The sequence below is a fragment of the Oncorhynchus keta genome, chromosome 22 (assembly GCF_023373465.1).
Source record: "Oncorhynchus keta strain PuntledgeMale-10-30-2019 chromosome 22, Oket_V2, whole genome shotgun sequence".
NCBI lineage: Eukaryota > Metazoa > Chordata > Actinopteri > Salmoniformes > Salmonidae > Oncorhynchus > Oncorhynchus keta.
This window is the reverse complement of record NC_068442.1, coordinates 30255678-30272699: the sequence shown is the minus strand read 5'-3', so window position 1 is coordinate 30272699 and position 17022 is coordinate 30255678. Positions and strand designations below refer to the sequence as shown.

General features: G+C 42.0%; 1 protein-coding gene across 1 annotated transcript; it reads left to right on the top strand.

The window, feature by feature from the left end:
- Positions 1-5610: 5610 nt before the first annotated feature.
- Positions 5611-16695, top strand: LOC118401301 (malonyl-CoA decarboxylase, mitochondrial-like). The gene is made up of 5 exons (XM_035798687.2): positions 5611-6252; positions 11221-11333; positions 12847-13003; positions 13164-13316; positions 15760-16695. The coding sequence occupies exons 1-5, from the start codon at positions 5704-5706 to the stop codon at positions 16300-16302; spliced, it is 1515 nt and encodes a 504-aa protein (XP_035654580.1). The 5' UTR covers positions 5611-5703; the 3' UTR covers positions 16303-16695.
- Positions 16696-17022: the final 327 nt, after the last annotated feature.

The window sequence follows — 17022 nt, the reverse complement described above, 5'->3', positions numbered from 1 at the left end:
GAGAGAGAGAGAGAGAGAGAGAGAGAGAGAGAGAGAGAGAGAGAGAGAGAGAGAGAGAGAGAGAGAGAGAGAGAGAGAGAGAGAGAGAGAGAGAGAGAGAGAGAGAGAGAGAGAGAGAGAGAGAGAGAGAGAGAGGAACTCAGTGGGAGGGAGAGAGAGAGGGAGGAACTCAGTGGGAGAGAGAGAGAGAGAGAGAGAGAGAGAGAGAGAGAGAGAGAGAGAACTCAGTGGGAGGGAGAGAGAGAGGGAGGAACTCAGTGGGAGAGAGAGTTGGCTATCCTTAGAGTAATAACTCTATCCAAAAGTACACAATGATGATTCAGTGACCACACATAATGACATAATTACAGTGATTAAACAACATTATAGAGAAGGGCCTGATGATGATGGTATGATTATGGCAATTAGAAATTATAATCATTACAGGAAGGCAAGCTTGAATTTCCCTGCAGTGTGGCTTCGAAGTGTTAAGGAAATGCATCAAATTAATAGATAAAAACATTACAACCACCACTGCCACCAAATTACAGTAGTACTTAATTTCACATGGTTGGATGGAAGGGAATGAGGATTAGGAAAATGTCACATGATGCCGATAGGTTTGTCTGTACTGCAGAACCAGCCTCAGTAAGTCAAAAACAGTGGATTAACATATTATGTCATTCACTTTGTCAGTGTGACTGTAAGTCAGAAAAACACATAGCAAAATCGACACAATCTGCCACCCCTGTTATCTGTAGTAGATTGTATGCTACAGGCCCTGGACCAAACCGCACCTTTCAAACCCAGCCTAGACCCCCACCGTTCATCCACTCAGAAAATGACGGATTCTCATTTATTGCTTTTCTGACAAGTCACAGATATTTTTCTTTAATACAGCAATAAATCAATTTCCTGAGAGACAGCCAACGCTCCCTGAAAAATGGGAATGGATCCTGCAGGCTCTTGGACATCCAAATCACAATAATTAATTTCCATCACCTGCGGAAGAAAGGGGGAAAAAAGTGATTCAATTTGAAACGTTAATGGATTAAAACTAATTTCAAATGGCAGCAGTAAGGTGCTGATGTGACACGTTCTGAGCGATATCAAGCCACTCAACTGCAACAGAAATGCTACGTGAGTAGGTCCATGACAATTAGCTGCCCTCTCATCACTAATATTGTTAATAAGACGCAGTCTCAGAGGAAAATGCCAATTTCACATATTGTAGTCATCAAAACTCTCCGTGCTCTCTGTTTTGACAGCTTTGGCTCAATAGGGCGGCAGGTAGCCTAGTGGTTAGCGCGTTGGATTAGTAACCGAAAGGTTGCAAGATCACATCCCCGAGCTGACAAGGTTCAAATCTGTCAGTCTGCCCCTGAACAAGACAGTTAACCCACTAATCCTAGGCTGTCATTGAAAATAAGAATTTGTTCTTAACTGACTTGCCTAGTTAAATAACTAAAATATATAGAGGGAAAACAAAGAAAAAACATGTTAGATCTAAGCATATTATTATACTCTCACTGAACAGAAACTGCAAAGTGGTACTCAGTGGTATTTTTAACTAATACATTATTAGGCTACATGATGAAGAACTCAATAATTTACTAAGTAAATTGCCACACTTCAACTAACAAAGGCCTGCCAAGGACTGTGAATAATGTAACATTTCAATCAAAAACACCAAAATAAATCGTAGGATGGAGGTGAAAACCCCTTTCCCTATATTTACAAATGCAGTATGAGGGTAATGGACCTTGGGCACCAGTCCAAGTACAGTATCAGGAAATCCATTCCAATCTAGTTGGTTTGGGGAGCTTCTGAAATAAACCAACATGGGGTTCACACAGGGACAAGCTGGCAGCACAGACTGAGAAGATGCAACTGGGGGTCACATTTTTCAGGAAAAACTATCCAGCATTACAAATGTCAAATATAAATTACATAAATTGTAGCAGTGGTGATTTAGGCTAAAATGCTGCTGCTACTGTAGCTGCTCCTGCTGATAGCACTACTTACATCAATCACTGTTAGGCTAATACAAATGCAAACAAATTGTTACAATATGTAGTGTATGCCTTAAGACAAAGTGATAGACCTTTTTATGCCCACTGAGACTCCTCTGTGGCTTTAGTTCCATCTTTCTTGTGTTTTGTACTGTCATACAAAGCAGAGGGATAGGGAGAAATATATAGGTTATTTAACTCCCCAGCTGTGTCATATTTCTCTCCCCCTGAGTTGGTAACCTCCAACTTAACTCCAGTCTGCTATGAAATGTTATCATGGCCTGTCACAGAAGGCTGCTGCCAGTCGTGTTTACAGGTGTTTTTCTTTTCTTTCGTCCTATTAATTACACTCGCCAGTGACGGATGACTCTGGATTCATTTGTCTGCTCATATAATGCATCAGATATCAAGGTGAATTAATTTATTCATATAAAGATGGAGTACCCTACTCTGGGTAATGAATGCAGGCGCCCACCCACTCACTCACTCTAGCACATTGCTAGATTTACAATTGCTGGTGAGTCTCGTTTGGTTAGAGGCTTAATTTGTCTAAAGAATTTTGCAGCATGAAAGGCGAGTCTACACTGCAGAGTTGTGATGTGTATAACAATAGCCAGATGTTGATTGTGATGTTGAAGTTAACTGTAATACAGAAGGATAGAAGCCATGAAGAAAGGTTGGATGCAGTGGGTAGAAAAGATAGTGAGACTGACTACCTGCATGCAAAGACCATCTACACATAATGAGATTTAAAAAGAATAGTGAATATTAAGTGAACATGATTCAGATTAGACCTAGCTAGTGCAATATACAGTATGTGTACTATTAACTTGGATCTTGGAGATAGTGAGGAAGTGAAATTTATGGATGCCTTTGGCTGATGTGTTACTGAGATTGACATTGCACATATTAGCCTATAAAACAGGGATCATCGACTAGAATCAGCCGCGGGCAGAATATTTTCTTGAGCGGATGGTCGCGGGGCCAGAACACAATTACAAATCATTTGTAGACTGCAAATTGACCGCAAAAAGCCCAAACAGATTTAATATTCAACTAAAACATTATTTCAATCCTTGCTTACATTTGTATTCGTATCACACTGTATAATGATAGGAGACAAGCACAGGAATATGTAATAGGGTTTTTTATTTTCTCCAAACAAAGGAACGAGGTGTAAACCTCTAAATAATACACGGGACGAGACCCGTAAAACAAGTGCACAATAACACGTAGCATGGAAGCCAATACAACAGCACAGGTGCTCACAAGACCAACGGACATGGTAACAAAAACCGACAAGGACAATGGGGAACAAAGGGCACATATATTCACATACTAATCAGGGGGAATGGGAACCAGGTGTGCGTAATGAGACAATACAGTCCGGGGTTGGTGGTAATGAATCCAGTTCCGTGACGTAGACCTCTGGAGCTGTTGAACGGCATAAGCAGCAGTACAGGGGGAATCCGTGACAGTACCCCATTGACGCGCTGCAGGGGGACGACACCGGCCTCGGGGACAACCACAGGGACGCGGTGGGGGTCGGTCAGGGCACCGACAGTGAAAATCCCTGGTCAGTGAAGCGTCCAGGATATCCACCGCAGGAACCCAGCACTGCTCCTCTGGGCCGTACCCCTCCCAAACGATGAGGAACTGGAGACGTGCCGCTCGACGCCCTGGACCAGGGCTTAATTTCACGGACCAAGTACGCCGGACCTCCCTAGATGTCCAGAGGAGGAGGCGGGGTGTCACAGGGTAAAACCTCAGCGAGGGGACCAGGCACCACTGGCCTGAGGAGAGAAACATGAAAAGTCGGGTTAATGCGGTAATCAGCAGGGAGTTGCAAACAGTACGTAACCTCATCAACCCTCCTCAGGACATTAAACGGCCCCAAAAACCACTGAGTTCAGCTTCTGGCAGGGCAGGCAGAGAGGTAGGTTCCAGGTGGAGAGCCAGACCTGGTTGCCTGGAGAGAAGACAGGCGCCTCAATGCGGTGTCAATCTGCCTGTTCCTTGTGCCGAAGCATGGCCCACTGGAGACGAGTGTGCTCAGCTTTCCAGGTCTCCTCAGCGAGCCGAAACCACTCGTCAACAGCAGGGGCGTCTGTCTGGCTCGGATGCCAAGGTGCCAGTGCCGGCTGATACAGTTGAAGTCAGAGGTTTACATACACTTAGGTTAAGCACACCAAGACAGTCATGAAGAGGGCACTACAATGCCTATTCCCCCTCCGGAGACTGAAAAGATTTGGCATGGGTCCAACAATCCTCAAAAGGTTCTACAGCTGCACCATCGAGAGCATGACTGGTTGCATCACTGCCTGGTATGGCAACTGCTCGGCCTCCGACCGCGAGGCAGTACAGAGGGTAGTGCGAATGGCTCAGTATATCACTAGGGCCTAGCTTCCTGCCTTCCAGGACCTCTATACCAGGCGGTGTCAGAGGAAGGCCCTAAAAATTGTCAAAGACTCCAGCCACCCTAGTCATAGACTGTTCTCTCTGCTACCACACGGCAAGCGGTACCGGAGCACCAAGTCCAAGAGGCTTCTAAACAGCTTCTACCCTCAAGCCATAAGACTCCTGAACATATATATATGCCATTTAGCTGACGCTTTTATCCAAAGCGACTTACAGTCATGTGTGCATACATTCTACGTTCGACTCCTGAACATCTAATCAAATGGCTAACCATACTTTTTTCATTGCCCCCACCCTCCCCCTCTTTTACACCACTGCTTCTCTCTGTTGTTATCATCTTTGCATAGTATAATAACTCTACCTACATGTACATATTACCTCAACTAACCTGTGCCCCCCTTATATTGTCTCACTATTTTTTTTTTTTACTGCTTCTCTTTAATTACTTGTTACTTTTATTTCTTATTCTCATCTGCATTTAAAGAAAACCTGCATTGTTGGTTAGGGGCTCGTAAGTAAGCATTTCACTGTAAGGTCTGTTGTATTTGACGCATTTCACTAATAACATTTGATTTGAAATGTAGTTACAAGGTGGGTCAATTCTGTTATGGCTGCCGCATCTGGGCCACTGCAGGGCCCTAATTCCAAACCACATGTGGGTGACACAAGTGGCCGATGTGGGCCAGGTCCAGCCCAGATAAATATTGCTACCTGGGATGAGCCTCCTAGGTTTTGTATTGAAGTCAGTGTACCAGAGGAGGACAGAAGCTATCTTTCCTCTGGCTACAGAGTGCTGCTGAGGCTAATGTAGACCTTCATTGCAAAACTGTGTGTTTTAATAAACTATTTGGCAATGTGAATATATTTAGTATAGTTTTATCTAAAAAGTCTAACTTTTAAAATGTGTCAGTATTTTTTTATTTGGGGGGGGACCATTGAATTAAATATGTATTTAATAAAGTAATATTTTAGGTTCATAAACATCGTTTTAATTTTAGAGTCTGGTTGGAATTTAGTAGTCTGGGTGGAACCTGTCCACTCTTTTCCAACTCAATATGTATATTTTTGTTACATAATTGCTCTCCCATACACAAGAGGCAAAGGTCAACCACGTGGGATAAAAATATTCCACAATTTAACCTAGCATTTTAAGGTGGGGAGAGTGTCATTGGAAGAACAGGTTTGAAAAGGTCGGTTGTGAAAGTACTGTCACTTTAATAAGACACCGGAACTGATTGTGTTGTGTTCGGTGTGTTACGATTTACAACTGTAAAGAGAGAACGTCCAGACTGCGATGATACCCCAGCACATAATTTGTACATTGCGTAGTGGTGTGAGGTGCTGGCAACATCGAAGTGTTTTGGGAACGGTTTTACAGGTAGAGGCCTTGGAATTTCGAAGCGTGCGCTCTCGGTCCACCTCGGCTGGCCCTGTCAAATCCATGGAGGAAATACTGACGAGAGTTGTGGTACCATTACCTACATACGAGACGAGAGAGAAGTCCCCGCCTCCCCCAGAATCGAACAGTGTGGAATTTATGCATTTCTACAGAAGCCTTGAAAAGGAAGAGAAGTCACAATTACTGGCAAAGTTGTCACACGATTTTGGTGTTGACCACAAAGGAGTTTCAGAGCTAGCAGGGAAGCTGCTCGACACTCAACAAAGGGACTTGGCTACAATACTGCAAGTAGAGGATAGGTTACGATACAGTCTGACTCCTCGCTATAAACAATTGCTTAATCACATAAGTAGGGTGGAATCGGGAGTGAAGTTTCTGGTTGACCTACGTGCCGATCTGCTTGAAATAATATCATCTAAAGCAAGTGACAGTCCTCATATTCGGGTAAAGGCATTGTTTATAACTTGGCCCGTTAATGTCAATTCCGTTCGCGTTTTGGAAATATTTGACAGGTACAGCCTGTTCCTAGGGTGCAGTCAGGAATTCTATATAAAAGCACAGGTGTTTCTCTCCTTGGAATCGACTGTCATTCCTGAGCATTTGGGGAATTGCTAAGCAAAAGAGAATAACATAATTGTCTGACTGCTCCTGCCAAAATAGTAACTTTCACTATAACCAGACAGGTGTGATTGAAAATGTTAGCTATATTTCCATTGGAAACACTAACATAATACACTTGCTTACAAACAAGCTAATATATGACAGATTGCCAAGAAACAAAATAGACGAAATAGGTTCCAAATATAATGTACCCAATGAATAGGTACATTGAAAATGTGTGTGTCAAAGTTAAATCAGATGCAGGCCTATGTTATGTACGGACTAAATAAAGTGTTGGCATTTTGAAAAGGCCTATTGACGCGGGTATGACGTGGAAGCCCCCCTTGACTTACATTAATATTGGTGTCCCATTTCAACCAGACTGCTAGAACAGTTCAGCTCAGATGACTTTTGCCCTAGTGAAGAAACGTACGTTAGTTTTATTTTTAAAATGTCATGACCATCTGACAATCGTAACCTTTTATATTTACTGTTAGCATAGCATATCTCCTGGGTGATTATCATTAAACCAGTTTTAAAATGTTTATAGTAAAATGAGTTGTAAAACCATGATGCATCTGCAAAAAAATCTACCATTCTAAGGACTAAGATATTCAGTTTTTGGGGAAGTGTCTTATTTTAAATACATTGTACATTTTTGCTTGAATTTTGCACATTTTCATATTGATTTATTCATAACTTTTTTGTACTTTGAAAACTTGCGGTAAAAATGGTAAAATGATAAACAAAAAAGTCATCTGATAAACAGAAACATGATAATAATGATGAAATAGATCCTAATCTTCATGAAAAATTACGCTTGAGAATTTTTTGTTTGTTTGGTCAGATTTGTAAGAATGACCCCATTACAGCATTGGCCCAGGGATGGCAACCCTGTTCCTGGAGTGCCGCAGATACTGCAAGATTTTGTTCCAACTAGGCACCTGGCATTTAGGGAAAATGCTAGATGGGATGGTCTACTTTTAGCCTACTGGGCCTGTCTTAACTTGTTTTTGTTTCTTCACAAAATTATCGTTATCTGGCTAATAATGGGCCTGTGTGCCTTGAGGGATAAAACAAATGGTCCATGTTGGGGTCTCAAGTAAAATAACATTGTCCGGTTTGTCAAATGCCAGACCTGATTTCTGGTCCCAGTCCGGCGCTGATCAGTCCAATCAGACATTATACTCTTACACCCATCTTGTACCCACATCAGTGTGTCTGACAAAGACCTTATTTAATAGATACAAGTATTGTTCCCCTTGGGTGCTGTGGGACATGGAGGTGAAAAAGCAGAGATGAAATTGCTTAACTGGAACATCTAATTGGTCATCAATTAGGACATGCTTTGTTTAGTTTTCCAGCATCTTCCCTCCAGTTATTATTTGGCCTCTTTATAGATTAGTTAACCTCTTGGGTCGACCCGGGATTTGGTTATGTTCTGCTGGACCAGCTCTTTTCCCCTTTACCTGTGTTTGAGAAATCTGCCATGATAACGAGAGGAGTTACTTTAACAAAGGTGGCACTGTCAATGCAGTAGGTGAAAATAGCTGTACTGTATACAATGTTCCCCTTACTTTTGGGAAAGAAATGTGGCCTCCATACACTGCAACATTAGAAGAAGTTTAAATTTATCCTGGACATCTGTCTCAATGTGCATCAGACAATTAAAATCGTGGACTTAGTTGCATGCGATATAACGCTACTTAATAGTCAAGGATGTATCATGCAATATTGGGACTCTACACTTTACAGACCTAGTGGAACAAAAGTAAACCTTGAATTTGGAGGTTTAAAATATCCCTCTGGTGGCCAGGTTGATCTATTTTATGAAATGCCTTTGGTTGGTGGATATAAAATCTAAGGTTTTTGATAGGCTGATGCAGAATTCGTTAATAAAAAAAATCATTTAAAAAAGCTGGTGAGGTTAGCATAGGGCTACTGTGTGCCAGGCAACCTAATGGGACCAGCTGCAATATAAATGATCATAATGTAAGCCTGCCAGAGTAGCCTACCCTCAGAAATAATGGAGAAAATGCATCCCATAACATTTTAACATGGATATAGCTGTTTGATCATTCATCCTACAGTAGCAGCCAATGTATGGTGTTCAATGTAGGCCTACATTCCATGATAATTAAAAATAAATAAACGTGCAGGGCTTGATATTAACCTGTTTATCCACTTTTCCTTCAGACAAGGAGGTAACTGAAAATGTTGTTGTTTGATGCAAGACACCACTACAAAATAAAATGCATTCCCATACCATTTATTACAGAGAATCAGACAAACTATATTGCCCTCTGCCTATTGGCTACTATGCTTATTCAAGTGTGTCTTAAAATGCAACACAGAAAAGACAGAAAAAAATCTCTTTATCGGACTCACTTTTCAAAGATGTCTAGAAATGTATAGGTTTTGTGCTCTTGTAGGATGCAATCACTCAACCTAATGCTGAGTAAAAGTGATCAATAACTAGGCTAATAACTCACTAATTAGCAAAGGATATCAACAAAATGTGCTCACATGGCTACATCCACTTCTCGCTTTGATCTCAAAACAAGTGCATCTACTCACGACCACTCATGTTGTAAATGCGGTCCAGTTCAAAGTAAATGGCACAGATCCATATATGGCAATGGTCTATTTGTGTATAGGCCTACTGCAGCTATGATTGTTTATGCCTCACTGGTCTGTGTAGGGTACAGGCTGAGTAGTGTGTTCTGCCTACAACAAAATCTCTTGCATAGTTTGTTTTGTTTCGGTATTTTGAATTGAAAGTGACTAATATTGCATTGATTTGATCACAATTGCCACATTAAATGGAGACGTTGATAGTGTTAACAAAACTAGAACAATGGTCACCAAACTTTTCTGAATCAAGATCACTTTTGAGTCGAAATGCAAGATGACTTAGTTAACCTATACAACATTAACCTATTATAAACAGTACTATAGCAATGAGGTTTGTGCAGTAAGCTATAGGCCCAATACATTATCACCGCATATTGTCCGTTGTTGTATTACTTGTTAAGCAGCTGAGTTAGCATACATTTGAAATAATTAGCTTTACATTTTTTCATTTTACTGGGCTGATGTTGCCTGAATCTGATGGTCAGTCTCAGCTGAGGAAGAGTGCAGTAGACTGGGCCCGCCAGGAAGGCAGAGTTTGTACATGAAATGGTTGAAAATGGCAACAATTTGTCTACCCATTTACAGAAATGTTTGGAGATAGACTAGTCGGTGACCACTGCTCTAGAAAGTTGAGTGAAGTTCAATCTCGTGCTTCTCTCTGTGGGCTGATATTTCTGCGCCACACGCGTAGCTTAGAGGGAACATTGGTCACGACTGCAATTACTAAGGTTCTTTAGAAGTGTCACTTTGAATTCCACAGTAGATTTGTTTCCTGCTGTCAGTCTATCGATTTTATTTTCTCACCGTTTTTATTCATCTTCACCTGTGCACAAAATTACCTTGGAGGTGAGAGATGAGGAAAATAACTGGGATTCATAAAATACTTTTACTGTGAATTTAGTGTAGTGGTCCCTCACATTTGACAAGTACGTTAGTTGTGGTTTGTCACAGAAGCAATTTTAGCCTAAGTCTCACGTCATCTAGGCCGACTGGAGCAAAAGGCACGTAGTGAAGTGGGGGCTGAGGGGCTGTCCTGTTGCACCATGGAAACTTTGGCTGCACAACTGAATAACTTTGGCTTTGGTTCCTGTTTTATATGCATCACAGTTTCCTTCTTGTTCTCTTTGTGCATGCAATCGATCAACTGTGTAGCTGCTGTGTAGCTGCTGTGTAGCTGCTGTGTAGCTACTGTGTAGCTACTGTGTAGCTACTGTATATATACATATACATATATATATACATATATACATATATATATATATATATACATATATACATATATATATAAAAAATGTTAACCTTTATTAGGCACGTCAGATGGAGTACATTTGAGTTCATGTAGCCAGGTGTAATGGTGTGGATTTGGGTATCCCTCAATGTGTGTACTGTTTGTTTTTTGAGAGAGCCTTTCTCTGCCATAATGAAGTCAGATATTTGGAAGAGGACTATACCCTGCTCATATGGCGACGTGTTTATTGAAGTACAAGGCCTGGGTCTATGTCTCCCCAGCATACCTCACCTCAATTTTGAGGTATTAAAACACGAGTGAGAGCTGTAATTGTTTTGATTGAGTATTTAAAAAGTGTATTGTTGAGAAAATGTAAATACAATACTGTAGGCTCCAGAACAACCTGTTCCATATTCACTACCACTAATGAAAACATCCATAAAAGAAAGCAAACAACAATTACTGTCAGCCATGCCTTTGATACCAGCCTGTAAGGGAAGCTAGGCTGAATATTATTAATGCTGCCGTCAGTCACTAGATAGCGTGATGAGCCGTTCACTGCATATTTATAAGAGTTACACTAGAACAGATTGAGGGGGAAAAAGACCAAAAACACTAGTAAGCACTATGGCAGCTCATTGTGAGTGTCATCCTATTTGGATGACATTAGTCAGGTGCTGGGACTGGTAGTGTGAGGCTCTGAGGTTACGTGTTTAATTATCACTTTAATCAGTAAGCAGATGTTTTTGTTCAGAGTTAAATTAATTATATAAATATAACAAGCTATGTTGTTTAGTGTCAGCCACACAATAGCATCTACAGTATACATCCTGTGTGGTTTTGATTAGTCTCCCTCCTGTCAGACTAACAAGAGTAGCTGGCCAGAGCGCACAGGTACTTTACCTCTGGATTCTGATGTTTTTACCCAATCTCCCCCCCTTTACCTGCAGGACCTGAATGGTACTCTGAAGAGTCTGCTGTCTGAGTGGTTCTCTGTGGGTCTGCTGCGTCTGGAGAGGATCACCTGGCAGTCCCCCTGTGAGATACTGCAAAAGATCAGCCAGTAAGAAGCCCCTGTAGTAAACACAGAAACCTCTACAGTATGCACACACAACCCCTAAACTAGAGGTCGACCGATTAATCGGAATGGCTGATTAGTTAGGGCCGATTTCAAGTTTTCATAACAATCGGAAATTGGTATTTTTGGGAGCCGATTTAAGTAATTGTTTAATATATATATATATTTGATTTTTTTACACCTTTATTTAATTTTTATTTAACTAGGCAAGTCCGTTAAGAACACAACACATTCTTATTTTCAATGACGGCCTAGGAACGGTGGGTTAACTGCTTCGTTCAGGGGCAGAACGACAGATTTTCACCTTGTCAGCTCGGGGGATCCAATCTTGCAACCGTACAGTTAACTAGTCCAACGCAATAATGACCTGCCTCTCTCTCGTTGCACTCTACAAGGAGACTGCCTGTTACGCAAATGCAGTAAGCCAAGGTAATTTGGTAGCTAGCATTAAACTTGTCTTATAAAAAACAATCAATCATAATCACTAGTTAACTACACATGGTTGATGATATTACTAGATATTATCTAGCGTGTCCTGTGTTGCATATAATCTGACTGAGCATACAAGTATCTAAGTATCTGACTGAGCGGTGGTAGGCAAAAGCAGGTGCGTAAACATTCATTCAAACAGACATTTCGTGTGTTTTGCCAGCAGCTCTTCGTTGTGCGTCAAGCATTGCGCTGTTTATAACTTCAAACCTATCAACTCCGGAGATGAGGCTGGTGTGACCAAAGTGAAATGGCTGGCTAGTTAGCACGCGCTAATAGCATTTCAAACTTCACTCGCTCTGAGCCTTGGGGTGGTTGTTTCCCTTGCTTTGCACGCTATTAGCGTTGCTTCGATGTGGTGGCTGTTGTTGTGTTGCTGGTTCGAGCCCAGGGAGGAGCGAGGAGAGGGATGGAAGCTATACTGTTACACTGGCAATACTAAAGTGCCTATAAGGACATCCAAAGGTTAATGAAATACAAATGGTATTACTATACTGTTACACTGGCAATGCTAAAGTGCCTATAAGAACATCCAAAGGTTAATGAAATACATATGGTATATAGAGGGAAATAGTCCTATAATAACTACAGCCTAATACTTCTTACCTGGGAATATTGAAGATTCATGTTAAACGGAACCACCAGCTTTTGTTCTCATGTTCTGAGCAAGTAACTGAAGCGTTAGCTTTCTTACATAGCACATATGGCACTTTTACGTTCTTCTCCAACACTTTGTTTTTGCATTATTTAAATTGAACATGTTTCATTATCTACTTGAGGCTAAATTGATTTTATTGATGTATTATATTAAGTTAAAATAAGTGTTAACTCAGTATTGTTGTAATTGTCATTATTACAAATATATATATATATATATATATTTTTTTAAATCGGCCGATTAATCGGTATCGACTTTTTGGTCCTCCAATAATCGGTATCGGCGTTGAAAAATCATAATCGGTCAACCTCTACCCTAAACCCATATCTAACCATCACTATGATCTGCCAGGTACGAAGCTGTGCACCCTGTGAGAAACTGGACAGATATAAAGCGTAGAGTTGGGCCGTACCGTCGCTGCTATGCCTTCACCCACGCTGCCATGCCAGGGGAGCCACTGGTTGTCCTGCATGTGGCACTCACAGAGGACATCTCTGATAACATACAGGTCAGAGGTTTATATGGAATATGAAAGAATGCATAAATTGATAAGTTTGTTTGGCTGTCATGTGGATTCATATTACTTTTCCTCTTTTCAGGTCATGAACCACATTTTGATAATTGACTGTGTGTCTGACTCCAACAATGTTGTTTCTCTTGTCGAATAGAGTATCGTGAGAGAATTTGCTACCCTGGACTCGGAGGAGGATGTGAGCAAAGTCAATACAGCAGTGTTCTACTCCATCTCCTCCACCCAGGCTGGCCTGCAGGGGGTGGAGCTAGGGAACGTCCTCATCAAGAGAGTTGTGCGGGAGCTACAGGTGGGTGGAGAATGACATCACCACTGTCTAAATGAGCAGGCAGACAGAAAGACTGAGACTGCCCTTCTCCTGTGACTAGCTGAACACTGTGGAACGTTTCTTAGGAAAACCAGCTGCTCCGCTGCATCGTAATTCGTTGATTTATTAGCCAGCTCCAGGGACCTTTACTCTCTGTTTGTCACTTGCTTCAATGTCAGCTGATAATTTCCATTCACTCTTCCAGAGAACCACTCACGTCACCAAGCATTTCTGGCCACGGCCAGTAAACAGATGGCAGTCAATCACAGCAATAGTTCAACATAAGCTGGATGTAATTTCAGTGTGAAAGGAGTGGTTATTATGATAGCTTGTCTAGGTTATAACATGCTTTGGCTAAGTTTTTGATTGCTCTTAGTCGTTTGAGTTTCTCAATTAAGCCAAATACTCTCTCACAATCTTGCAGTTCTACCTGCATCTGAGATATTTTTTTCCGGGTAAAGAGTGGATATCAGCATGATTGAAAAACCATCTCCACACATCAATCAAGACCGAGAGCGAAATAATGACATATCAGATGGTTTTGATGTGAGGGTAGTTGATAGTCTGATAGAGTATAGGCTTGTATGCTTAGAGTAAGTGGTCTGTGCAGTTGTGTGTCTTGTTGATTTGTACAGTAGCCCAATATACATTCAGCAGCATAGACACGGAAAAGGAGTCAATATTATGTTGGCCGTTCTATTGACCAGATTGGCGCACGTTCAACATATCTAATCTAACGAAGTGGATATTCATCAAATCCGTCATGATTCATGTATTGTAACAGGCCCACAATGTGGTTACTTAAGTCCGATTTGGATATATTTGGGTTTATAAGAAGTGACTGCTAAATGCTAACTCCTGTTCATATAAGATGGTTAGCATAGCTAGCATACATAAATTGTTGGTGGTAGTCAAGTAGTTTTTAACTGTAATGCAGTTGATTGGTGATGATGACATGAACGTGTTGGGGTTGGCATCCATACAAGTATTGTACTCAGATTTTTACCTCAACAGTGTGAAAGACAATGTAGGCTAAATCTAGGCTGATTTTGCTGGGGGCCAATGAGGAGACTCGGGATCTTTCCCCCACGGCCCTTTTCCCCCATGCGTTTCCATGGCAATTCCATTGTTTTGGTCGAGTTCGATTGACCTCTTTACCGCAACTATTAGTCCTGGCCTAAGTGTTCTAGCCTTTCCATTGTTCTGTAAGCACTCCTAACATTGGTTAAAATTATTGAGGGATGTACATTGTTCTGTAGGGCTTGAACATCTAATCTGTAGTCCCGTCTGAACTCTGAGGATTTCGAATTGAAGCAGAAACTTGATTTTGTTTTACAAAGCCTTTTCTTGTGGCCTATGAGTTCTGGATTTATCCCATGGCCATCCTTATAGCCCTCATATCAGTTGGGGGGAAAGAACTAAGAACGTTGAGCTTCTGGGCTGGCTCAGGACTGTGACTGTGTGCAGTGCCATGGCAGTGTTACGCCCCACAACAAAGGGAATAGAAAAGCTCCACAGCCGCTGGGAGACCACTATAATAATGGATGGATGAGAGGAAGGAAAAGAAAAGGTCTTTCTGTGATTTAGGAAGAAGGGAGGAGGATCCCGTTGTCTTTCAGCGTTTCACCACACCTTTACTGTCTCCCTCATTCTGGCTGTCCTCAGGTCTCTGGATTGCATGCCTGCTCTAAGCCCGCTGACCAAGGTTTTACAGTAAATTAAACTGATGAAATGATTGGAAAGTGACCTCTTGACATGGTTTTCCTCAGATCCACTAACTCGTGTGATTGAAGTACAGGGGAATGAATGAGAAAGAGGCTGAGAGGGAGAGCGAGTGGGAGAAGGAAAGGCACACTCCAACATCTGCTTCCAGGAGTTGTCTGACACACGTTGCCTCCTGTGAATCAACACTCCACACAGCTCTGTACCTTAACAGCCTTGACTCTTGAAGCAAGAGTCAACAGAACAGAGAGGGAGAGAAAGGCAAGGGATTAGAAGAGAGAGGGCAAGGAAGAGAGCTTGTAAAGAAGGGCAAGCTAGAAGAGAGTGTGGAACGTAGGCGGCAGGCAGGCAGCATGTGATGATGGCAGAGAGGGAATAGGGACCAGAGTCAAGAGCTTGGATGGAAGGTATTAAAAGTGAGAGAGAGGGAGGGCAGGGTACACACTGCAGAAAGTGAGCCTAAATATCTTAGTGATAATTCACTTCATGTATTTTTCTTCTTACCAAGCTAAATTATTTAATGTCACTGACAGATAATTTAGCTTATTTTAACCAAACAGTTTAATACAATTAATGTATAAGATGTATTTCTAATCTCTCTATAATACCACATTGGTATTGTTTATTAACTGGTGTAGACAGAGTTGTTTCATACTAAGGAGGTTTACCTCAGACTAACTCTCCTATCTTTCTGTCTTTGCAGAGTGAGTTTCCCCACATGTCCCAGTTCTCCAGCCTGTCTCCCATCCCGGGCTTCTCCTCCTGGCTACAGGGCCTGCTCAGCCAGCACCGGAAGGAGGGCCGCGTGGAGCTGCTAACTGACTGCGAGTGGGGGAAGGTGGCAGATGTCACAAACACAACCCCTGATACCAACGTCCTGGATGCCCTGCGTAAGCTGATCAGCACCGGTGACTGGACCCGTTCTGAACACCTGGTCCACATCCTGGAGCCTGCCCTGATGCGCCTCTGTGCCTGGTACCTCTATGGAGAGAAGAGGCGCGGCTACGCCCTAAACCCTGTGGCCAATTTCCACCTGCAGAACGGCGCCACCATGTGGAGACTGAACTGGCATGCAGACACCAGCCCGCGTGGAGTGGCCAACTCCTGTGGCATCATGGTGAACTACAGATACTTCCTGCAGGAGACCACGTCCAACAGCGCTGCCTACATGCACAATAAAATCATCACAGCCACAGAGCAGGTGCTGGGCTTGGTCTCACAGTTTCAGAAGAACAGCAAACTCTGAGCTCCATGGACACATATGTACACCCACACTTGGTATTAAAGATGTCTCTAAGTCCAGAACTTGCTGGCTTCATGGTGGCTCTGATCTAATTTGCCAAAACAAAACGCTTTGAAAAGCGTCAGGACAATTTGTGGCATGATATCAGTTGTTTATTCTTTTTGCAATCTAGCCCATGTAGTGCATGGGTTTTACTCTCCCTTCCTTCCCGAGGTGGGTATGTAGTGTTATCATCGCCGATAAAGACTCCCAGTGTTTTATGGTGTGAGAGACTGCAGCTAATGAAGCGAGAGACATTTATCAGGTCGTGCCATGTTTCTGCTTGACAATGTGATGCTGTAGCACAGCAAATAGGCTGCAGAGCTATTGGAATAAATGATGTATTTGATTCTTTCATTTGGCTGATCTGTGTGGGCGTGTGTGCATGTGCAAAGCCGTTCGGGTGAAAAATACATAACACTGACACCCACATTGTATAGAATTATGTAGAACAAAACAGTACCATATTATCATCTTATTATCTCTTGGCCCCGATTGTCACCCGACAATCTCTACAAATCAGTTACTTACTGAAGCTCAATCAAGCTATTATTTAATGAGCTGTGCTCATTTTTAATTTATCTGTATGTAAAATGTGTAATTTTCTGCAAAAGTCATTCACACCAAAATGTGTAGGGTCTCTGTAGTTGAGACCATAGTCCTTGCTATGTTTGCCACCTGCCA